Raw genomic sequence first — 23,391 nt, forward strand, 5'->3', positions numbered from 1 at the left:
TCAAAACTATTATGGTGAATTTGCATGTTGAGAATCTCTTAACACTGAATGTAGCATTAAAAAGAAAACAAGCCACCACTACCAAATTTCATTTAAAATCATTACCATAAACATCCTAAACTTTCAAATTATTTTAATTCAAAATGAGTATTTGAAAAAGTCAACTCTTTTTTAATGATAAAAATTCACAAAATAGATAACTTTAAGTTTATGTAAAGATATAAAAACAAAGGAGATGTAATTTCTATCATCTAGAAATGAAAAAATTTAACCAAGGCTTAAATACATAATTAATCTTATTCAGCACCATCCAGATGAATAGGTTGGTCAGTAGTTAGATTAAAATTCTTGAACACACAGTCGTCATATTTGGATTGAGTTTTTCTACACAAACCAAAATGATGATTATTGTAATCAAGACACTTCCAATGATCAGTGAACTCCTTGTTACAATTCTTACTAAGTAATCTAAAAAATTCAAGTGCACATTTTGTGACTTTTTTCCCTTCTTCCAAAGTTGCTCTTGGATCTTTGGTTTCAAATCTCTTTTGGACAAAAGTAGTGAAATCTTGTTTGCAGTAGTTACCTTTTAAAAAAAAAGAAGAGAAGAATCTCACTTAGAAAATTTGTGTTTAAAAAATAGGAAGTAAAAAACTTAGAATACAAAAACGAGAAGAAAAAAATACCTAAGTGATGAGCACCAGCAAGTAACACAGATGAGGTAGCAGGTAGTTCTTCTGTCTCTATCTGTTTTATATCAAATGCTTCCATTTTATTCACTTAAGAAGTAAAATATTATCATTTAAAAAGTTGTTGGTCAAAGATATATCTACATGTTTGTTTCTCATGTATATTATTATCATTACACGCACCTTTTTATAAAAAAAATTACATCTTATTTTATCATCTAAATTATACAAAAAATCTAAAACCTAAGTTAGTTTGAAATTAATTGTGTTGCTTTCGCTTTACAAAACTAACGAAGTTAGATAGTGTGGTGCATGCACTGGTTCTTATTAACAAATGTCAAGTGTCGTACTTGTACAAGGATGCTACACTTTAATTGGGTTTAAGATTTATAGACCAAAATATAATAAAGTACACTCTTATGCTATTATGTTTATTATGCTAATAAACGTAGTTTATTTTCTTTGATTTCCATGCATACTCGAACAAATTTGAGAGTTTTTTTTATTAAAAAAAAAGAATGTACGGGAAGAAGATAGTACGGAGGGGAAAACTAACATCCAATCAATGGAATTCAGGCTGAGAAGTAAATTATATATTTTCAAAGTAAATGATATATTTTAAATGAAATGTTTTATGAGTGATTATCCCTGACGATATTCTACTTCTTAATTCAAAAAGTTCATTATATTGCTGTTGCAAAGTATTTATAGTAAAACTAGTCGAAAGTGTAAAAAATGCCTCGTTACCCTTTGTAAATGCTGTTAGACGACAGAACTTAAAAGTTAGCCTATGTGCGAACGATACCGGTTAAGTTGATAGCTTTATAAGGTACATTCAAATGAGCATTTGATTTAGAAACTAACGTTTAATAAAAAACAAATATCGCAGAAGACAAAATTTTAGATCAATTTAATAGAAAAGATTCCACTTCCTAATAGTATTAGCACGTTTGCTATCTGTAATAGGCATAGAGATGTCCATATATGCTTAAAAAAAGTAATTACGTTTCATTTCTGAAGTTCTTTTAAACCAAGTTCCAATTTGCCTTAGTAGGAGGGCTAAATATTGTTATGGGATAGCACAAATCAGAGGTGCTGTTCCATTACAATTAAACATACACTTCTCAGAGCTGTTACCAAGTTTAGATATTTTGACAATCTGAAATTCACCAGATTCCATTATTGATATCTCTTATTAGATATCAATAGTGGAAAAAAAAAAAAGGTCAAAGAATTTAGAGTAACTTTTATTGTTCGGTAAAAATTTCTTAAGTAATAAACTGCATGGTTTCATTTAATATTAATAAAATGAATCCATGGTAGATTGAATCAAAGGGACAAAGATTGCCACTAACTTAAAGAATTCCAAGAGATTTTCAGCACTATTAAAAATTACCTCAAGAGATCATAGGAAATGCATAAAAATTAAAACAGCTCTTTTAATTTGAGTTTTAAAAATGAAATACAATACTGATGGAAATTTGATGCCTATTATGCTCTGTACTGAGAATGCATATACAGAGTTACACTAAAAAGGTATTTTAAGGTACACGTTTAAGAAAATACAAAAGTTGAAGGAGACTTCTTTAATTATAACATATAATACATAATTAGTCAAAGAGGCCGAATCCCATATCTCCTTCAGATTCCTCTTCTGATTCTTCCTTTTTCTTTTTCTCTTCTACCTTAGCAGCAGGAGCAGCAGCAGCAGCCTTCTCTGTAGTAGCAGCAGCAGCAGGTGCAGCAGCAGCGGCTCCTCCTGATGGCATACTAGCCATTTTTTTGGATCCCTCTGCAATTAGCTAAAGAAGCAAATACAATGTTTTACAATACAGATACAAAGATTTTATATATTTAATCTTTAACAGCCAGACTTCGTAAACTAGACAATAGTCATGCCATTTGTTACAAATAACATTTCCAAGTAAGTTGACTTTTTTAAATAGCTAACTACTGCTTCACAAATTCTAAAAGTATCAATAAATATGAGGAGCTTACATCAGGAAGTGACTTTCCTTTCAGTTGCTTCACAACAGTAGATGCTCGATTTGCATCATATCCAACTCCAACACTTTCTAAGATCTTCTTCAAATCACTCTCAGAAGGAGAAGCATTTCCACCAAGGGTAGCAAGGAGATAAGCGGCCACGTAACGCATACTAGTAAATAAATTGTACTCTTACATAAATATAAAAATTAATCATATTGTTTAAAACATAATAGACACAAGAGCATTTCAGAAACCAACGATTGCTTCTATTGTATCATTAACAATTCACTAGGCAGATTTTAAAACTTACAATTAGCCTCAGGAGTTTTCTCTTGAGTTATTTACAACTAAGTTAACAGAAATTGTTTTGGTATCTTATTTTGAATTTTATAGGTCTATCTTTAACACATTATTAATAACAAATTTTTACAATCTAGCAAATTTTTCCGAAATCAGGTTTAACGTGTGACATTCTAGTTAAAATCTTTCATAAGTTTCCTAAAAATTTTCTTGTCTTAAGAAGTAAATTTATTTAGATATCATTATTTATGAGTTACAGATTTAAAAAATAGCTGTCTTACGCTTTTAAGTCCTCTGGACACGAAATCGTGAGCACGCTAGAAGGTTTGATTAAGGTAAACCAACACTCTTGTTGGAAACTTCGAAAAGATAGCGTGGTACAAGTTGAGTAAAAATAAAGGACAGTTCGGTCCAGCCCTCCAATCGTGTATTCTCCACCACAGCTGAGAAGAAATCATTCTAATAAAAAAAAATCAAAAAATTGACCATGTGTTAGTTTATAGAGTAGGTCAAAATATTTAAACTTATTAAGATAAAATAAAATGGGATTTTGAAGAAAAGTTGCATCCAGTAGTCGCTAACGTTGCTTAGATTCTTTAAAAAATTAGGGAAAAAGAAGAAAGAGGGGGTTGCATTGAGAAACTTCACTAGAGATATTTCAAAAATTTCAATTCATCTAAAAGTCCATTTCAAGTAGTACCATCTTGTCTAAAGTCTTTACACTTGGATGAAATTGCTGTCACAGGGAATTGTGGCATGCGAAACAATTTTCAGGATATCTTAATTTCAGTTTACTTGATTAATCTAAATATAATTATTGCCATATTTCATAATTAGGAAGGGATTTAATACAGCAGCAAGTTAGTGATGCGACCAATCCCGGGATTCTGGAGTTCCCACGCCAATATAAAAAGTAAATAGCTTAGATCCAGTTTAAGCAATGGCTTGAAGTTTAAAATACTTAAAGATTGCTCTGCTTTTCCTGAAAGTTGTTGTCAAGACATTCTTTGGAATTTAAGAGGTAGTTGTGACAAAATGTTATTAAGTATTGATTCCATACCCAATATATCTAATGATGACAAACTTATTTGCATCTACCGCTACAATATTGCCGTCAGATACTGAAAAGTTTGTTAAATAACTAAAAATGTAGGGATACATGGTAAAAAGTTAAGAAAGAATATTGGTTGAGTCTTATGAAGAATCATAACATTTACTTCGAAGATATGAATGGCTGTAATTCTTCACAAAGCTAACTTCGACATAACGTAAAATAAACTAATAGTGGAATAGAAGGATTAAACTGATTCTGACTAGATTAAATAGACTAATGGGGACACTCGCAGTGTGGACTACGAAAAGAAGTTAAACTCGCGAGAAAAAAAAAAAAACCTGTATTAAATGTACTGAATTTGATACCGACTTCAAAAAACATACGCTTGTAAATATATGTATGTACATATATACTTGTGCATATACATATCTGCTTATGTGTATACATTTGTAATTTCGGTAGACGTTAAGTTTAGCGTTGTTAATTATTTTAAATAAAATATAATATCCAATATTGATAACGTTTGTTAAACTGCACGTGTTAAAATGTCTCTTCACTTTCGTCAATCAAATTTTGTTGCCTATGCAACAACAATTGTTGCTGCTAATATGATGAATTCTGTCTTTCAGTTTTACTATGTAAACTTATTCTTAACTCAATACAAGTAAGTATTTAAAAATAATAGATAGTTATCTTATTTAAGCACTTTGTATACAACGTCAAACCAAATTTTTTACACATACAACGCAAAAAATGCTCAGCTGCAAAAGGTATCTTTAGGTGATCGCTAAAATATTATCTTCTAAAGTTACATCTTTTATCCGGAAAATCCCATGCTTACCTGAAATGTTATTATATATTTAGTCTTGATGGCTAGTGTTACTAATACTAACACTTTATGTCTAACACTAATAAATAAACAAAACATAAATTTGTTTTTAAAGAAAAGTTTCAATATAGAATTTTATAAAGCAAGTTCTCAATTGATTATAAAACAGTAAAATTTCAATTCTAACAGTAAATTCAGGATTGCCTTAAAAACTACTTAATAGTTGAAACAAGTATGTAAGTCAAACAAATAAACAGCTGTTGTTTATTTATCTGGTATTTGTAAAGTTATTTTCTTATAAATTAGCAATTTTTGCTAAAACTGTGTTTTTTCTTCTTTAAACTTTTTACCTTTTCTTGGTGTAAATAAATATTGTATTTAGTCATTACCAAAAATTTATACTATTTTAGTGTATTAAACATTTAGACCAATATCTTTGGTTACAAGATATTGTTGGTCATAATAGGGTTCTTTTAAATAAAAATAAATTTTAGTGTTATTAAGTGTCAGGACATGAATCTATTATTTTGCTTTTCTTCTCTTTTAAGCCTATTTGGTTAAATATAGACATAAAAATGTTGAGTATTACTGCTGTTTTAAAACAAAGCATTTATACTTTTTACTATGGACATGTCAAAAAATTAATTCCAGCCTTTAAATGACAAACCACATTGTTGATCTTGTGTTTTTCTCAGAATTTTTTTTTTTTTTAGATTTTCTCAGAATTTACTTGAAATAAAGTAATAAGAAAATTGGTTAAATATACAAATTAATACTTCTAGATTAGTATGATATCAACTTAAGTTAGTGTCACAAGTTTTTTAAACTTATTTTTCAATTTGTGAAAATGTAAATAGTTCCTCTATTTGTTCTTTCCCTCTGAAACTTTTAATGCTTTTTCTTGGTTTAAGTTAAACTGCTAAATGTAAGTAAGAATGTATGTATGTATGTATGTATGTATGTATGTATGTATGTATGTATGTATGTATGTATGTATGTATGTATGTATGTATGTATGCAGCAATTTATGAACCTTTTAGAACATTTTTCAAAATGAATTTTTAAAGCACTAAAAAATTATATTTATGAATATTAATAAAAGAAAAGTTGAAGATAAATGCTTTTCCTACCTTAACATTCAATTAGGTCTCTTTTTTTTTTGATAGCTGCCTCAAGCCTAGGATAGAAGGACTGGCAGGTGCTGATTATGTAGTCCCTTGACATTGAGTTCCAAGCACGGGTAATTGGTGACTTAAGTGACTTTACACTTGAGTGGACCTTTTTGCAACCCTTATTCTCAACTATGCTCAGCACATTATAGTCAAAAGGATTTAGGTCAGGGCTAGATGGTGGCCAAAAGTGTTTGGGCCAGAGATTAGCCATAATGTCCTAAAGATATTGTTGGGTTTTTCTTAACCCATGACAAGGTATATTGTCCTGTTGAAAGATGTAATTGTTTTCTGGGAATGTCCTCTTTAGCCATGGCACCACATAAAGTTTTAGTAAGGTAGTATACAAATCAGAGGTAACTTTTTCTTTCTCTGATGTAGATTGGTGGACATTTCTCTCCATTAGAAGCAATAATTCCTAGCATCATGATGGGCTGAGGGTGCATGGTGGTGCTTTGTCACCCTTCTTCACAATGAATTTGTCATTTCGCCTATTGAGCACACAATCAACACTAAAATGCTTTTCATCTGAGAAAATTTTAACTTTTGATGTTGGCTTTTCAGCTGATTTAGAAGCTTCTTTGATCACTCCAATCTCAAATTTTTAAGCCTTTCTGTCAAAAGTTGGTGTGTGTTGTTCAGGCCACACTGAATTTTCCAAGTGTTTTTAGAGTTCTTCTGATGCTCCTCTCATCAACAGTTTTGCTTTCTTTCTGATGGATACAGTAGAATTCTTTTCAACATGCTTTTCTGTGAACTTCTTATATATTTTTTTTGTTTAATGGAAAAGGCATTTGGGCTCACTCAGCACTGTCACGTTTTTTCACTTTGTAAAATGCAGTTTTAGACACTCCAGAAATATGAACCACTTCACGTGCAGGCAAACATGCATGAAGTGAATTTAAAACTTCAGTTCTTTTGGCTTCCATTGTAAAACTTTTAAATAAATATTTTTTGTTCACAATTTTATTCAAATCTTATAAAATTTAAAAATCAATTCTATTCACAATTTTATTCAAAAGTTGTTTTAGACAAATCTTGAGTTTTTTTAAACAATTAAATCTGGTAATAAAACTTAAATGTATTGCAAATAAAGACTGAAAGAATTTTTTTACTTTAGAATTTCTTCATATTGGTTTAACACTGCTCAGACAATTTATTTGATTTGGAATGCAATTAATGACCCACTGTTTGGGTATTTTCAGGTTTTCATTTTAAAAGGTTTTACATATTGTATATAAATTCACTATTTTTGTTTATCGTTTATATAATATGTAAATTCAATATATTGTATGTATGTATGTATGTATGTATGTATGTATGTATGTATGTATGTATGTATGTATGTATGTATGTATGTATGTATGTATGTATGTATGTATGTATGTGTGTGTGTATGTATATATGTATGTATGTGTGTATATATGTATGTGTGTATGTATGTATGTATGTATGTATGTATGTATGTATGTATGTATGTATGTATTTATGTATGTATGTATGTAGTAATACATTTTTATCAGGATCATTCTGAATTTGGTTTTTTAAAACATCGGCGTTTGAATATTTTATATGGAGCTCCTCTTTTTTCATTAAGGTATGTGGCCTTGAATTGTTTTTATAAAAAAAGAGTTATTTTTTATAAATACACACTTAAGGCATTTAAAAATTTCAAAATAAATTCAAATTCTTTTACTGTTTACATTCTGTATATATTTGAATGGTGGTAGTGTTTTGTTGTTTTTTTTTTAATTTTGTTTTTTAAATACTAGTTTAAATTAAAACTATTTATAGTTTTCTATTGCCTTGGTTTGGATGGGTGGACAACACATCTCCAGAATGGGTGGCTGGTGTTCACTTAATTGTATCTCTCTCATTTTATGATTGCTTGTTTACTTTTGGTACATCATTTTTCTTTCTTTTTTTATGTAGTTTGTTGTGCATTGTTCTTGCATTGTGTTTATGTTGTATGTAAGAAAGTTTTAAAATAGGCATTGTTATAAATACTGTATTTGGTAATAATTTAAAATCCATACAGTATTATTATTTCTTTTCCAGTATCACCACTATATACTCACTTATATACGCCTATTTGTTCACTTATATACACTATCTGTTGACTTATATACACTATATGTTTACTTATATACACTATAAATTCATTTAAATAATTATAGCTTTATAACATAGCTTATAGTTCACTTAAATACACTATATGTTCACCTCTTATTTCAAGTGTTCCAAAGATGTAAGTATTTTAATTTTGCTCCAAATTGGCTTTTTGAAAAATTTCTGCCAAAATTATAAATCTTTTTTGATTTTGCTGAAACATTTTAAACATTTTTTTCATGGAAAAACTTGTTTTATAGAAGTTATTGTCTAATCCTTGTACAAATCTTGAACCATTTTTTTTTAAATTTAAGCTCAGTCAACTGAATTTATGATAAATTTATAATCTTAAAGGGTCTGTTTAAAATATTATAAGTAATTTCATTGAATTCCTTACCACAAAATTTAAAACAACAATTTTTAGATTAATATTGCACCCAAAACATTAAAAATGGCAGAGTTTCATCACAAAAAGCCAATACTCAGTTTTACTATTTATTTTTATAACATTTACATTTAGTATTACTTGCACAGTGCAGTTTGTTTGCAGAGATTTCAAGAAATCAATCTGATAGACAGATTTTAATGTTTTATAGGTAAGTAATCAGTTTCACTTTGTTCAAAAAAAGTTCTTTGAAAATGATGTTTAAATTTAACAATATTATAATGTATTGTTTTTGTAAGTATTGATAGAAATAAAAAGTTACATTCTTTTTAGTATAAAAATGCAGTTGAAAGGCTCTGATCGCTATCTACCTAAATTAAATGTAAATTAAAATATACTTTACAAAGGAAACAATTATAAGTGAAAAACTGTTTAGGCAGACAAAAAAGTTATATAAAGTTTATAAATAGTTCTTCTGTATTTTCTTATTTAGTTTATTCTTTTTTTTTTAGTCAAGTGGCATCTGTTATAGGTTCTTCGTCTGTTTTAATTACTGAAGTTACATCAAACAATGTAAGTCAAGTTATCTTAATGATGTAACTTTGTAAGCATTAAAGCTGTAATATAGCCCAAACATAATAGGCTCAATTAGGCATTTAAATATCTTTTTGAAATCACTGAAAATAATTTTAAATGATTTTTTGTAAATATAAATACCCTCTTCGTGCACTTCTGAATAGGATTACTTTTATTAGTGTTCTTTTGAAAGTATAATCATACCAAAGCAAATCTCACAATCTATCTTAGAGACATGAAGTTCAAAAACCCAAGTATTCACTAAGCTTTGATCTAATTTGCTTCCTAGTTCTGTATGTGAACATTGTTTACTTTAAACTAAACAGAGATATATTATGCAAAAAGGGATAAAAGTAGAAATAAATTCTGTAAAAAGTTGATAAAAGAGTAATGTTTACTCCAATTCTAGAATATTCAAATTTTAGATAACCTAAATTTATTTTTGTTTCTTTTATTTTTTTTACCAAAATAATGTAAAAGCATTTTCATTTTAGATGCACAACATTCACAATTTTCAAATCACTTGTGTTTTAATTGCAATAGCAAGTTGGTGGTTAATGTCATATACTGGTTACAATGTGAAAGTTAGTGTTCATCGATCCACAGATGATGAAATGGTTTCAAAGAAAAGTAAAATAATCTTTGAAATTAAATGAAAATTTGTCCATACTTTATCCTCTTTTTTACCTGCTTAGTGAAATTTTTGGTGATAAAATGCTTTAGCTACAGCAAAGTACAAAACAATGATAGCTGTATTTAATGATTTTTTCACTTTTAGTAATTAATTGTAAGTTGTTTTGATTATCATTTGATAATTATTCAATTTTTTTGTTGCTCTATTGTAGTTGTATTGAATTTTGTATATAGGTTTTGAACATTGCCAAACAGCAATCAAGACATCACTAGAGATTCTCAAAAATAAAAATTTTGGTAAAGTATAACAACACTTTTTTAAAAAAAGTTCAATATAAAGTTGATTAGTAGGTTAAATTAATTTAAATTTTGTAGAATCGATTATGGTTACTCTGATTTTTTACTTTTTTTCTTTAGTTTCGTTTGTTCTGATGAACTTTTGCCAGGTAATTTTTCTTATTGAAAATTTCACTTAAGCATAAGTTACAACTCTGAGGTCATTTTTTGAAGGTGTATGGTATTACTGTGTTAAAATGGAGCATTTATGGCTTACATAAATCTTTGAATTTGTCAATGTAAGTGTGATTATTAAATCACTTTTTACTTGTATAATGATTACATGATTGGTGTATTTCTTTTTAGGTCTTTCACTCTACATATTGTATTAACTTCTTCACTATTTTTCGTAAATATATTATTGCTACAGATGCCCTACCTTCGGTGAGTAAAAACATCTTTAAAAGCATGATAAAAGCTTAATTGTGCTGTGTTTAAAGGTAAACACACTCTTGTTGGACCAGATTAAATTTGTTACAATTCTTTGAGAAAGATTTAATAAATTCTTAAGTTTACATAGGTGGAACCTTACAATAACCTTATTTATAGAAATAGGACCTTCAAAAAATAACAGTACAGTAAAAAAGAGTTACAATTTTATTTCTCTGAATAATTTTTAAATAATGTTATTTGGTCCCCAGGGGGAAGAATAAAACAATTAAGAACAAATATTGAAAAGTCAAATATGTTAGGATGGAATATTTATTTCAGTAGTGAAAAGTTATTTTCTAAAAGTAAGGTGGTTAAAGTACTCCCCACAATTTGGTTCAAATTTTTTCAAACTCATTATATTTAACTAAAACTAAAGCATATTTTGAAAATAAAAATAATAATAATAAAAAAAAATAAATGGCAATCTAAGAAAGCAATTTTCAAAAAATGAACAAATCTTTCAAAAATAATTTTTGAATGTGTGACTTTTTTTGTAGGGACTCATTCATCATTTGATATTTAAATTGGTATTTCCAGCTCAGAGAGCAAGGTTTCTGAACTTGAATTTAAGTGTTTGGCTGACAAAGAAAAAATTCATTGATGAATTGCTGGGAAACACTAACTCTTTTTAAAATGTTCTGATACATTCGCTTTTATATTTGACCTTTATGGCAATAGAGAAATGTTTCCAATTAGTCAGAGTCTGGCCTGTTGTTTTAAAAAACATTAGCTGATCAAGGTAAGCCTTGACTATTTCCAGAATGTCAGGTCCATCAAATAGAAACCCCCAATCAGTAGTGATAATCAAGTGTTTCACAATGATTTGCATTTCTGGACTGATTAGGACAGCTTGACAACCAGGCTTCTGCCCTTCAGTTTATTGTGGAGTTTGCTTCAAGTGGTTTCCAGTGCAAACTTTTCTTTGAGATGTTCCTCATCTCAATTATCACCATGGCTTTTGTCAGAATGTCTTCATTACAGCTGACACAATTTCTTTCCCTTGGTTTTGATGTGTATATTAAATATGAAGTAGTAATAGTCAAATTTGAATATTTATACCATTACATGATATATCATTGTCATTCAATCATAAATGCTAGTGGTACACATCAAGTTACCATTATTAACATAATTTTTTGGGGTGTACTCTGGGTCAATTTTTATGAGGTAATTTTGGCTTCCTCTAATTTTTTCTAATAGTAAAAAATAAGTTTAATTACTATATATAATCTCCTATTCCATACATTAGTTTTAAGATAAATATTGATATACTTACAAAAATAGGTGGATTCTTAGACAGTTTATTTTGGCATTTACAACTTTCACATGAATATGGTGGTCATCTTGAAAAAATACTCATGCAATAGATATACATTATTGAAACACCAAATTATCATTTATTAGGTTTGATTTTTTAATCCAATTGAGATATTTTGGAGCAGTTAAAGAATATAAAAATGCATAAAGAAATTTTTTTACTTCCTGGATCAAAGTTACCCTCATGACACAAAGTAACCCCTTTTTATGGTATAAATCTAATCAATTTATACTCAGTCTTCAGCTAAATTTCTAACATGTTAAACTTCTCTATTGTATATTGGCAAATAAAGAAATCCACAAATTTTTCCCCAGTTGTACTTTAACATAATGGAAAAGCTTGAAAGTAATATAAAGATGATGGAGCAAGTAGCTTTTGCTATGATTAAAAATAAACATACAGTCAACTTTAAAATTGAGAAAAGTACTTAAGCTAGCAAAAGAATTAAGTACACAAAACATAAAAGTTGTTGAACCTGGAGTAAAATTAGAGCTGAATAATGTAGATCAGCAACTTGGTGATTTCTTTGTTTATGATATAGAATTTTGGATATTAAATCACCAGAGGAATAGAAGTTTTTAAAACTGATCCTATTTAGTGGCATAAATGTTGACAAATAATGATAAAATAATCAAAAACAAGTTATCCTTGCTATATTTATACATGGCAGAATGAATGTTTAGCAGTGAAACAGTTCACTAATCTTTGTAAAAGAACTGTGGGAATGTTTTTTAGTTTATAACAAACCATCACAAGAATTTTCATCTCGGTTATTATTCAACCATTACATTGCTTGAAACAAACAGTTATGATGGAAAACTTTTATTTAGTTGTTTTCCTTTTTTCTTACGTTTTGAAATTTTTTTTATGAACAAAATATATTGAGGAGGCTATTTCTTGTTAGTGATTGCTCTGCATAAGCATATACAAACCTTAAACTTTAAATAATTGTTAAAAATTCATTTTTTCTTTCAGTATAAGGGGGGAAATCACCCATATATTGCTTACATCATTATTGTTCCCATTATTTGCTGCAAACCTGTATTTAATGTATAAATTATATGTATGTACAATATTTGATTACATGTTAAGGTTATATATGGTTTGATTGTAACTACAGAGCTTTATAAAATTCATTTCCCCAATATATTCTCCAATAAATTATACTGAAAAGATGGCAAATATTTAACAAATAAATAGTTTTATGATTTCTCACACTATCTGTTTTTGAATGGTGTATATCTAATGATTCTAAAAAGGTATGGGACAAGCTTGTCATTTCATCAAATTAAAATCTGGTTCAACAGGAGTGTGTAAATATAATCAAAACTATAAAAAGCAATAAAAAATTATTTTTTCAATAGAAAGGACACAAAAATGTTTTATATTTATATAAATTTAAAGGCCTTTATGACCACTATCATACAGGTTATGCTTGAAATGGTTAAACAAATTAGTTCCATTTTTCTTAGACTTCATAATCATTATTATTTAAGCATTCTTAAATTTGAAAATTGTTCACCTGCTTGTACTTTCTCTTGCACAATGCCCAGAATTATTCTTTGGTTAGGTACAGCTAGTGCATTTTTCACTTTGGTCACATCTTGTGCATGCTTTGATCATTGCTCGCAATTTGTACATAATGTGCTAGTCATATCTGAACCGAAGATAAAGTGGCAATCATGTTTCAGTTTCTTTATAAATGGAGCTAGATGCTTCAAGACATACTCTTTGAGTAATGCATGCTTTTTCTTTTTAATCATTCACATATTTTGAACCAGAGACCTTTATAGGTTTTTCTTTACATTCACCACACTAGTTTACAAAACTTTCAGTTTATAGGCTGTTAATCATTCACTAGTGTTTGACTTCCTATTGATCATTTTGAATTAGTGGAACTTGGTAATTAAAAAAAAAAAAATTAAAGTATTTAAATTCAAAAGCTATTTGAAAATTGCATTTAAACCTTGATAATGGTTCAGTCAAGTTTTAGTAAAGTTTTAATGTAATGTCATAATCATCTAATTAGTTAATAGTTCTTTTATTTGAATTAATTTTTATGAAGATATACTAGACAAGCAATTTTGCAAATGAACTCAATTTCTTTATTTTTATCATAAAAAAGCCAAAATCACTCGATAATTCAATAAGTTTTTTTTGCTTTAGCTATTTCAAAGTTTGATGGCTGGCGGAGCTTTTCTTCTTCCTTCTGTATGTTTTTTTTTTTTTTTTTTTTTGTTATATTTCAGTAGTTTCTTAGTTAATTTAATCAACTTTTTTTAAGGTCACAGTTTTAATGTTATCCCCATTGATCTCAAAGTATGGATCATATTTTATAATAAAACTATCCTTCTTGTTCAAGGTATGTCTCTTTTGACTAGAAAAACAAAAATGTTTTATGATTGTGAATAGATTAAGCCAATTCAAGAAAATATTCAACATCAAAGGTCTTTTTTTTTTAAAACAGATTTTACTTGGTGTGTTGTTTTTCATATCTGGATACAATCATCCCTGGTTAGTTGCAATTTTTATGGTGCTTGATAGGTGAGAATTTTGTTTGAAACATCAATATAGAATCTTTAGAAAATCTATTGCGGTCCGTTTTTGCAATGAAGAATAAATTATGCTTTTAAGTTGAGATATAGTAAATTTTGTTTGCATATAGAAAAAGCTGTTTTCCTATAGGAAATGTGAGATTCAAACCAGAATTTTTATATTTTCAGCACATTAGTTAGTGCTGCATTCTCAATGTTCAACCTTTCTATATCTGACATAATTGATCATGATCAAATTTGCTATAACAGAAGGTGAGCTACATTTTAAATATTTTTACACTGTTAAAATTTTTACTTTTTTAGAACTATGGTTTTGTTAAAAAAGGTGAAACTTATCTAAATGTGTTTACACTGTTAAAGTTCATTTTTAGAAATATGATTACTTCACTAGGTTTTGTTAAAATAGATGAAATCAGTTCATCTACTGAGATCTAAAGGGAGCAAAAAAATTAATTGAACATATATATATCAGGAGTATGCTAAAGTTTTGTCTTTGTTTTGTTTTGTTTTACTTCAAAAAATAAATTTTATTATATTAGTCATAATTGAAATTATCTCCATTATAATTGATGACCTTCTACCATCTTGTAGGTAAGTCTCTGATGACATTCCTGTAAAATAATATTGGTTTGGACTCAAAAAAGATACAAGGAGATTTTCAACAACTTGCTGGCTTATAAATGATTTCTCTCTAAGAGAATAGTCAAGTGAGTACAAACAATAGTCTGATGCTTGCGACACAAATGGTAACCTGATGGAGCTTAGTCTTGTGAATAAGCAGATTTTTGCATTATCTTCCAGTCTTGTTCAAATATTGTATTTTGTGTTTCCATAGCAACATGTGGACAACAATTGTCATGTAATATTAATTTTTTGCTTTCCATGACCTGGTCCAGTTCTTTTTTCTAAAATTATTTCATTCAAACATCTCAATTGCTGAGAATAATGTTGAGCATTAACAGTTTGCTCAGGTTCCAATAACTCAAAATACAATATATCTTTCATATCCCATCAAGTCCATAACATTCCCTTATTACAGTAATAGTCTCCTTTTGGAGTTACAAATGTTGTTTAACCATAACTTAACCACTGTTTTTTTATTATTAGGGTTCTCAAAATAGATCCATTTCTCATCTCCAGTAACTATTTACCATAAAGAATTTTCTTTCTTAAACTTTGCTAAATGAGAAATTGCTCAATCATTAAATCATAATTCTTTTGCTCAGCTCTTTTTTTTTGAATTTTCCAAATTGATGCAATTATCTAGAAATGGTTGATTGATGAACTGAAAGTTTTTGAGCTAATTCTGTTGTTGGTTGACATGAGTTTTCATCAAACAGCTCTAACAAATCTTCAAAGTCATAGCATCCACTCAACCTAGCAAACCACTCAACTTAGCAAACCATCTTTGACAAGTTCTTACTTCTAGAGCATCAACTCCATAAAAGAAGGATTTGCATTGATAGCTTCAACAGCATTTTTTCCTTGTCAAAACTCACAAAACATGAAATATCTTAAATGAACCTTTTCTATTTCGATTGTTTTAGAGAAAATATTTCAAAAATAACAAATTATCTTCACTTAAAGTAAATAGTCATATTTAAGGAGAAAAAGTCTCTTTTAAATCATGCATAAAGCGTTGTGATTATATTTTAATTTCTATAATTAACTCAAAACTAAAGTTTAATGACAAAACTTTTGCATACTCATATATATATATATATATATATATATATATATATATATATATATATATATATATATATATATATATATATATATATATATATATATATATATATATATATATATACAGTAGCGTCCAAAAGTAATTGGACAAACACCTTTTTGGTTATATTTTCTCATCGAGTCAACATTTTTAAATGAAATTTTGCATAAGCATGTCAAATTATACTACAATTATGAAAAAGAAAACAAAAATTCCCTTTTGGGAGTAATTACTTAAAATTTTGCTAAAAGAATGGAAATGACTGGCTCAAAAGTAATTGGACAAACTAAATATGTCGTTTAAAAATAAAACTTTCTCAACAAAGGATAAATTTTCAGCATTTTTTATGAAGATTTCTGTTAAATAATATATATAATATTACATAGTGTTATATTCTGTTACATAATGTATATAATCTGAGCATAATCCTAGTACTTCGTTGGAAAACCTTTTGCCGCAACGACAGCATTACATCTACGTGGCATTGAATCAACCAAATTAATTAAAACATCAATTGGTATTTCCTCCCAAGTTCGCTTAATCAACTCAAACAAATCATGCTGATTAGATGGTTTCCGAACACTAATTTTTCTCTCAATATGTTCCCAAAGATGTTCGATTGGGTTCATGTCCGGAGATTGTGACGGCCATTCCAAGATACGAACTTTCTTTTGAGCTAAAAAATCCATGACTAGCTTGGAAGTGTGTTTTGGATCATTGTCGTGTTGGAAAGTCCAACCACGCAACATTTTGTTATTTGCATGTGGCAGCATTATAGCTTTGATTATTCCTTTATACATGTTTTGGTCCATAATGCCTTGAACTCGATAGATTGGACCTACTCCATCACGGCTAAAACATGACCAAACCATAATTGAACCACCACCATGCTTTACTGTAGGAACTTGGTACTTAACATCATTTCGATGACCTATTGGACGTCGAACATATTTAATACCATCAGAACCAAACATATTAAACTTTGACTCATCACTCCATAGTATTTTTGACCATTGGTTTGCTGTCCAACTTAGATTTTCTTTAGCGGATTTTAAACGTGCTCTACGATTTTTTGCAGAAATAAAAGGTTTTTTAACAGGACGACGGCCAAAAAGGTTGTTTTGTCTTAAGCGACGCTATATTGTTGCATAAGAGCAAGAAATTTGATAGGACTGTGTAAGTTCTCTATGAATTTCTTTAGCACTCTTGCGCGGATCTCCCTTTGACGATCTTACTACAACATTATCTTGGCGAAAAGTTGTTGATTTCGGGCGTCCTGACTTTGTAGATACTTGGAAGTGACTCCGTTGTTGAAAAACTCCTAATGTATAACCAACTGTTGATCGTGGAATATTCATCTCTATTGAAATTTGTCGCACAGTCTAACCGTTATTAAATGCTTGTACAATCAACTTTTTCACTGCCTCGCTTAAATATTTATTATGTTCCATTACAAATTATTGATCATTTAATAATTTATAAAAATCTGCCTTCAGAAAAAGAAGTTAAAATAGTGTAAGTTATATCAACATTGTTAGAGTTTAGTTTGTCCAATTACTTTTGAGCCAATCATTTCCATTCTTTTAGCAAAATTTTGAGTAATTACTCCCAAAAGGGATTTTTTGTTTTGTTTTTCATAATTGTAGTATAATTTGACACACTTACACGAAATTTCATTTAAATATCTTTACTTAATGAGAAAATATAACAAAAAAGGTGTTTGTCCAATTACTTTTGGACGCTACTGTATATATATATATATATATATATATATTTGACTCTGTGTGTATGTGTGTGTAAAAAGAATCCCTATAAACACATTCAAATTTGTTGACAGGTTTTTTTTGTCTACTAGATAAGAGCAAGTTATCAAAAATTGTTGAATTTGATTTTTTGCATATTGTGTTTTAGTGAATGAAAAAAGAATTTTGGCACTAATTGTACAAAGATTTCAAACTTTTGGAACTTTGGAATAATTTTTAACTTAATTGTGTTTTTTTCTGCATTTTTAGTCTTTTTTTTTAAAGTCATCCTATTTCCTCAATGATATTTGGTTTAAATGCTCTCTTTACAAAACCTGCACAATCTCTGGCTCCGATCATAATTCTCTTTTTGTTAAAAAAAGCTGGATATCAGGTAGTTTTTTTAATTATAATAGTTAAAAAAATTTTTTAGTTTTTCTGTAATGTTTTTTGAAATCTGTGTAAAGTATTATAGAAAACAAAATTTTAAATTGATTGATAGAGACAATATAATTTTTCTAAAATTTGTTTGCTCAAGTAATTGCTGCTATCAGTCCATATTTTGCCTGAATAATTTCACTGTGTTGTTCAGAAAAACTACCCAATTCTTGGTTATGGTATTCCTCAAATGGCTGTACAGTACATAGTAGAATAGGGGCTCTCAAAGTTATACTTATACTCTTTCTCAAAATTTCAGTAAACTCTTGTGATTATGGCTCACATGATTGTGGTAGTCATGTCATAACTTAGAGTCCTCTATGAGTTTCTTTTATTTTTAAAAAGTTTATTTTATAATAGTCTTTTATTTATAAATAGTTGGTAAAATATTTGACCGATTAGGTTCTTTCTACTTTGGTATAGCATTTTGACCTAATAATTTATGATTCTTTTTTGATGAAGGCATCAAAGTTTGTTGGGTCAAAGTTAAGTGGTGTTGAAGTAATAAGAAAAAATTATTTAAATAATTTTAAGTAATTTTTTTCAAGTTACTTAAGGAAATTAAATAATTTAAATTATTTATATTTAAATTAAATTATTTTCCAAGCAATCAAATGTTATATACATTTTAGTGTAATATAGTTATGACAAGACTTAACATAGCTAAATTTTCTAGTAAGAATACAAAAAATATGTATCAATCACTTTATCACTCAATGATGTTCTCAACTTAATAAAAAGTCCAGTAATACTAAAGCATCTTTGTTAATGGTGATAAAGACTTTAAAGCACTGTGCAATTTTTAAAGTATTTTGAACAGTCATTTGATCCTTCAAATACAGCTATTTCTTTTTTGATGCAAGCCAATTCATTTAAGGAAGACTTATTCATTACTAAATTGGTGTTTTGGGCTAAGGTTGTTAGCACCAGCTTCAGTAATTTGTAAAAAATATCCCAAACATCTAGAAACATTTTTTATGTTTTCTACTTTTTCTAAATGATAGAATATTCCTGTTGTTGCTTGTTTTGTGTTAAAAGTTAAAGGAAAATATTTAAAGTTAATATTTTCATCCCTTGTTGAGATTAATGCATGTTTTAAAATTTCAGCTGTTTTCTTGAAGGTCACCCATTCACTTTCCATTTTTATTTTATTTTTTTAAAAAAAAATAATTCAAATATAAAATAAAACTTGATAAATGAAAATAATACGTAAGACAAAACTGCTAAAAACAAAACGAAAACAAAAAAGCAAACATTTTTTTGAATCAGTTGGCAATGTACTCATCAAAATCCATTGAGTTCAAGAGATCATCAAAATATAAACCTAAAAAATGGAAATATTTTATGGGAAACATTTAGAGTTGCCGTTTACAAAATTGAGAGCTGGACTACTTTTGTTCAAGTTTTTCTAAAGTATCAATTTTCTGATGATGATCATGATGATCATGATGATGATCATGATGACGATGATGATGTGATGATGACGATGATGATGATGATCGATGATTGATGATGATACTGAAAAAGAGTCTTTTCCCCGGTAATAATCGATGTTTTTATTTTTAGAGCGATCAAGAGGCAAATGCTGGTAATGTGTTTTTTTGATATTAATGTAAATTGCGGTGTTAATGTAAAATGTTTTACCATAACACGCTATTATTTCTTACATAGAGAGTTTTCAAAGAAATCCTTATTTTATATATAGTGTTTTTAAAGAATTGGTTATTAATTGCCTAATTATGGCTAATGGGTTTCATATTATTCCTTTTCAGTTGTGAGATCTGAAGTTTCTGAAGCAATGTTTTCCATAATGGTTATAGTTCCTATTTTTATCGGAGTGTTGCAGCTTTGGCTTTGGAACATATACTCGCTACAAAATACGCATAAAGATGGAAATGAAAAAGATCTAAAATTCTAGTTTTGTTTTATGTAATTAATTTAACACTTCGATATATTTTTATTTGTATTATTTATTTCAACGGTAGAAATATTTCTCACAAATCATTTTTGGCTTTTTTTTTTGGAAATTTTTACCTTTTTTTTATGCAATATTTAATGAAAAACTTTTCAGATTCCAAAGATTAGATTCCTTTTTTCTTGAGAATTCTGTTTCACTAGTGTTTTTAGATGATTTTTCTGTGCAACCTATTTCGAGTCTTGATGCTCAAAACATAGTTGAGTTTTAATTGCCCAAAAAAAAAAAAAAAATCGAACAAGTAGCACAAATTTTTTTATGCAATAAAAGAAACACAAAAATGTTTACTAGAATTATAACAAATCATTGGTCTTTATGGCTACTATAGCCTAGGTTACACTTAAAAAAAACTTTTGGAAGTACTATAATATCGTATAATAATATCGTATGTAAAATAGAAACAAGTTTGACAGATTTTAATGTTGGAGACCAGAGTTCAAAATTGTAGTACTTGATCTATGATAAAATGTTATTCAACAGAAATGGTTTCTACATTTTGTTGACTATCTAGTGAAATAAATATCTATTTTATTTCTGTTATCATAAGAATTTTCAATATGAATGCTTAAAAAGGACCGTTTTGAGTTTCTTTTGATGAAGGTTAGTATAACGAAAAATGATAACAGAGTTGTTTAATCATCAAGGATGTTGTTAATAATGATAATACATACGTATCTAAAGTTTAACAATCTGGTAGTGATGTCGATTCTCACTCCGCAGACATTGACTCACCTGATTATTTAAATTCTAATTATGAAAAATAATTGTTAAATCTGGCAATAATTAAAATTATATCTAATTTTTTTCTGAATTCCTGTGGCCACATGGCTTGTGTTATAATTTTAATCTCTGAAATGGAAAAACTGATTTGTGAGTGAACTTCTAATTGTCTAACTTAAGTGTTTGCTCTTGATATCGAGCTTTTTTTTTATTGACTTAAATTACTTACATACTTTTACATACTTACATTTCTTTCATATATTTAGGCATGAATCGGTAAAATCTTTGTATTGAGAGAACGGAACATAAAAAGTTTGTAAAACTTGGAAAATTAGATTCGCAGTATATTTTAGTAGGACTACCTTTTTGAAAGGTAGGACTACCTTTTTGAAAGGTAGGACTACCTTTTTGAAAGATAGGGCGGCATTACTTAAGCCAAAAAAATATTGGGTAATTTTGATACATTTCAGTACTTAACAATAAAACAGAAAAATGTCTGTCTTTTCTAGGTGGCATAATACACCAGATTTTCTGTAGATGATTTAGAGGATAATTTCACAAAAGTCTACCTCAATTTCTATGTTAAAAAACTTTACTTTGTATGGTTTTCTATGATATCTGTTTTCAACATAAGTTAACCATCATTTTTTATTCTTGCGTCTCTAATTATGTTTCTCTATTGTTTTAATGTTCTGTAGAAATTCGATCACTTACATTCAGGTTTTCTTGAAAACTCTCTATGGCAAAGCAAAAGATGTATTTTAAACATTTTCATTACAACCCAGGAGGATGAAAACTTTTAGCTTTCAATAAAGCTGTTTCTGCAAATATGATTTAGCTGAGACTTGACTAATGCACTCAGCCTTTGTGCAACTTCAAGATCGATTCTTTGTAGGTATTTTATTTTAGATTCGATTTGATAAAGATTAGACAATTGCTTTTTTAAACTTCGCTTTTCAAAATACTCCAAAAGTTTTCAATGGTTCTGTATTCTAAAATACTTAGAGGATTTTCTTATTTTCCCAACAAAATCGATATTATTTTAACTTAAAAACTTTATAGCGGATTTAGCGTTTCAATGAAAGAAAACTTTATAGCGGATTTAGCGTTTCAATGAAAGAAAAAAGTCTTTTAGTTAAACATTTATTTATACGAGATTTTGATGAAATTGTTGTTTCTTTTAACTGTTTACGACGTCTGAGAATGAGAAATAGAATCATCATCAATAAGACATTTAAAAATCTTTAAGCTTACGGTAAAGACCACAACCCATTGGTCTGCAGTTCTTCTGGGAATTTTTTTTTTTTCTTTCTACATTATAACTCTGCTTTTTTAGCATTTTTTTGACACAAAAGCATTCTCTCAACCTTGTTAAACATCTTTCACAAAACTAAATAATACGTTATAAAACTGAGTATTTCTTATGCTGGACTCCTCATCTACTTTAAACACTATAATGTTAAAAGGTCTTTTTACTTGATGCACAAGACTTTTTAATATCATATTTCTTTTTATAGCAATCCTACAAAAAAAGATTGAATTCATTCAAACTTTTGTTGAATACCAGTTATTTATCGTTAAACGAAGTTTTTATGAAAGGAGATTTAAATACTTTAAAGATTTTTTCTTTAATTCAAATTTTGTAACTTTTTATTTGATCAATGAAATTTAATTTTTGTTTCATAGAAGCTTTTGTTGAACAAATTCAGAAATTATATCATGGTCATTTTCAAAACAGAAGTAATACTTGATAGTTAAAAATCGATCGGATTTTCGAAATCAGCACGATAAAAATTACTTGAAAACATCTATAAAAATTCATTCCACAACTTTGCTTTATTTAAAAAGTTTATTAATTTTCAAATAATTAAGTTATTTGAAAAAAAAAATGAAAAAAGACGTCTAGAAGTCTACAACCGTAATGATGACGTCGGTAAGTATCTTGTTCCAAGTTTTCTCAATAATTCTGAAATTCCAAAAAAAAATAAAAAGAAAGCCATAAAAATGAAAAGCTAGTACAAAGAGCCACCTGCTATAAAAATTCCTTCAAAATTTTACGATAAAAATTAAAAGTTATAAACCAAAAGGTAGACAAAAAATCTCCTTTGTATGACGCCATTATAGATCTGTTGGTGATATTCTCAGCATGTTGATTCACGAGAAATATTGAGAACTCTTGTTGCTAAATGCAATTATGAGATTGCTCTTAATTAGATTAAGAGTGCTTAAAGTTAAGAAATTTTTTTTGTCTAAGAATTTTTTTCCTAAAGATAGTATAGCCAGGTGCACAAAAAAACCCAAGATTGAATATGGGACGCATTAAGGTGTAATAAACCAGGCAAGGGGAGTTTTAAATAATGTAGATTTAGAGACAGATTAAGATTAACTCCCTCTGCAGCTGCAATACTCTTTT

The 23,391-nt window shown here is 28.3% G+C and overlaps 3 protein-coding genes across 10 annotated transcripts; 1 reads left to right on the top strand and 2 right to left on the bottom strand.

Moving 5' to 3' along the window:
- Positions 1-236: 236 nt before the first annotated feature.
- LOC145184311 (NADH dehydrogenase [ubiquinone] 1 alpha subcomplex subunit 8-like) lies at positions 237-832 on the bottom strand. Its single transcript, XM_080059944.2, has 2 exons — positions 687-832; positions 237-586 (listed from the first exon to the last, which is right to left on the bottom strand). The coding sequence occupies exons 1-2, from the start codon at positions 769-771 to the stop codon at positions 297-299; spliced, it is 375 nt and encodes a 124-aa protein (XP_079916070.2). The 5' UTR covers positions 772-832; the 3' UTR covers positions 237-296.
- A 1,428-nt stretch (positions 833-2,260) lies between these two features.
- On the bottom strand, positions 2,261-3,394 carry LOC145184572 (large ribosomal subunit protein P2-like). The gene is made up of 3 exons (XM_080060287.2): positions 3,260-3,394; positions 2,688-2,847; positions 2,261-2,491 (listed from the first exon to the last, which is right to left on the bottom strand). Exons 2-3 carry the CDS (start codon positions 2,844-2,846, stop codon positions 2,300-2,302), a joined length of 351 nt encoding a protein of 116 aa, XP_079916413.2. The 5' UTR covers position 2,847; positions 3,260-3,394; the 3' UTR covers positions 2,261-2,299.
- A 1,082-nt stretch (positions 3,395-4,476) lies between these two features.
- On the top strand, positions 4,477-20,287 carry LOC145184714 (solute carrier family 68 member 1-like). 8 transcript variants are annotated; one of them, XM_090093007.1, is made up of 17 exons: positions 4,477-4,696; positions 7,151-7,235; positions 7,554-7,627; positions 7,825-7,931; positions 8,660-8,735; positions 9,037-9,097; positions 9,595-9,730; positions 9,968-10,030; positions 10,151-10,179; positions 10,376-10,453; positions 13,986-14,030; positions 14,104-14,181; positions 14,287-14,363; positions 14,543-14,626; positions 18,131-18,239; positions 19,850-19,871; positions 20,056-20,287. In XM_090093007.1, the coding sequence occupies exons 1-17, from the start codon at positions 4,578-4,580 to the stop codon at positions 20,199-20,201; spliced, it is 1,389 nt and encodes a 462-aa protein (XP_089949133.1). In that variant the 5' UTR covers positions 4,477-4,577; the 3' UTR covers positions 20,202-20,287. The 8 variants fall into 8 exon arrangements, 7 of the variants coding, with proteins under 7 accessions (XP_089949133.1, XP_089949134.1, XP_089949136.1 ...); XM_090093011.1 differs by having other exon boundaries at positions 4,524-4,696; positions 7,151-7,251; XM_090093008.1 differs by lacking the exons at positions 18,131-18,239; positions 19,850-19,871; positions 20,056-20,287 and adding exons at positions 14,746-14,848; positions 14,966-15,088.
- The last annotated feature ends 3,104 nt before the right edge of the window (positions 20,288-23,391 follow it).

Source organism: Hydra viridissima, unplaced genomic scaffold (genome assembly GCF_058129835.1).
Source record: "Hydra viridissima isolate aposymbiotic clone 2 unplaced genomic scaffold, HvirCarnegie_v1 scaffold_7, whole genome shotgun sequence".
Taxonomy (NCBI): domain Eukaryota; kingdom Metazoa; phylum Cnidaria; class Hydrozoa; order Anthoathecata; family Hydridae; genus Hydra; species Hydra viridissima.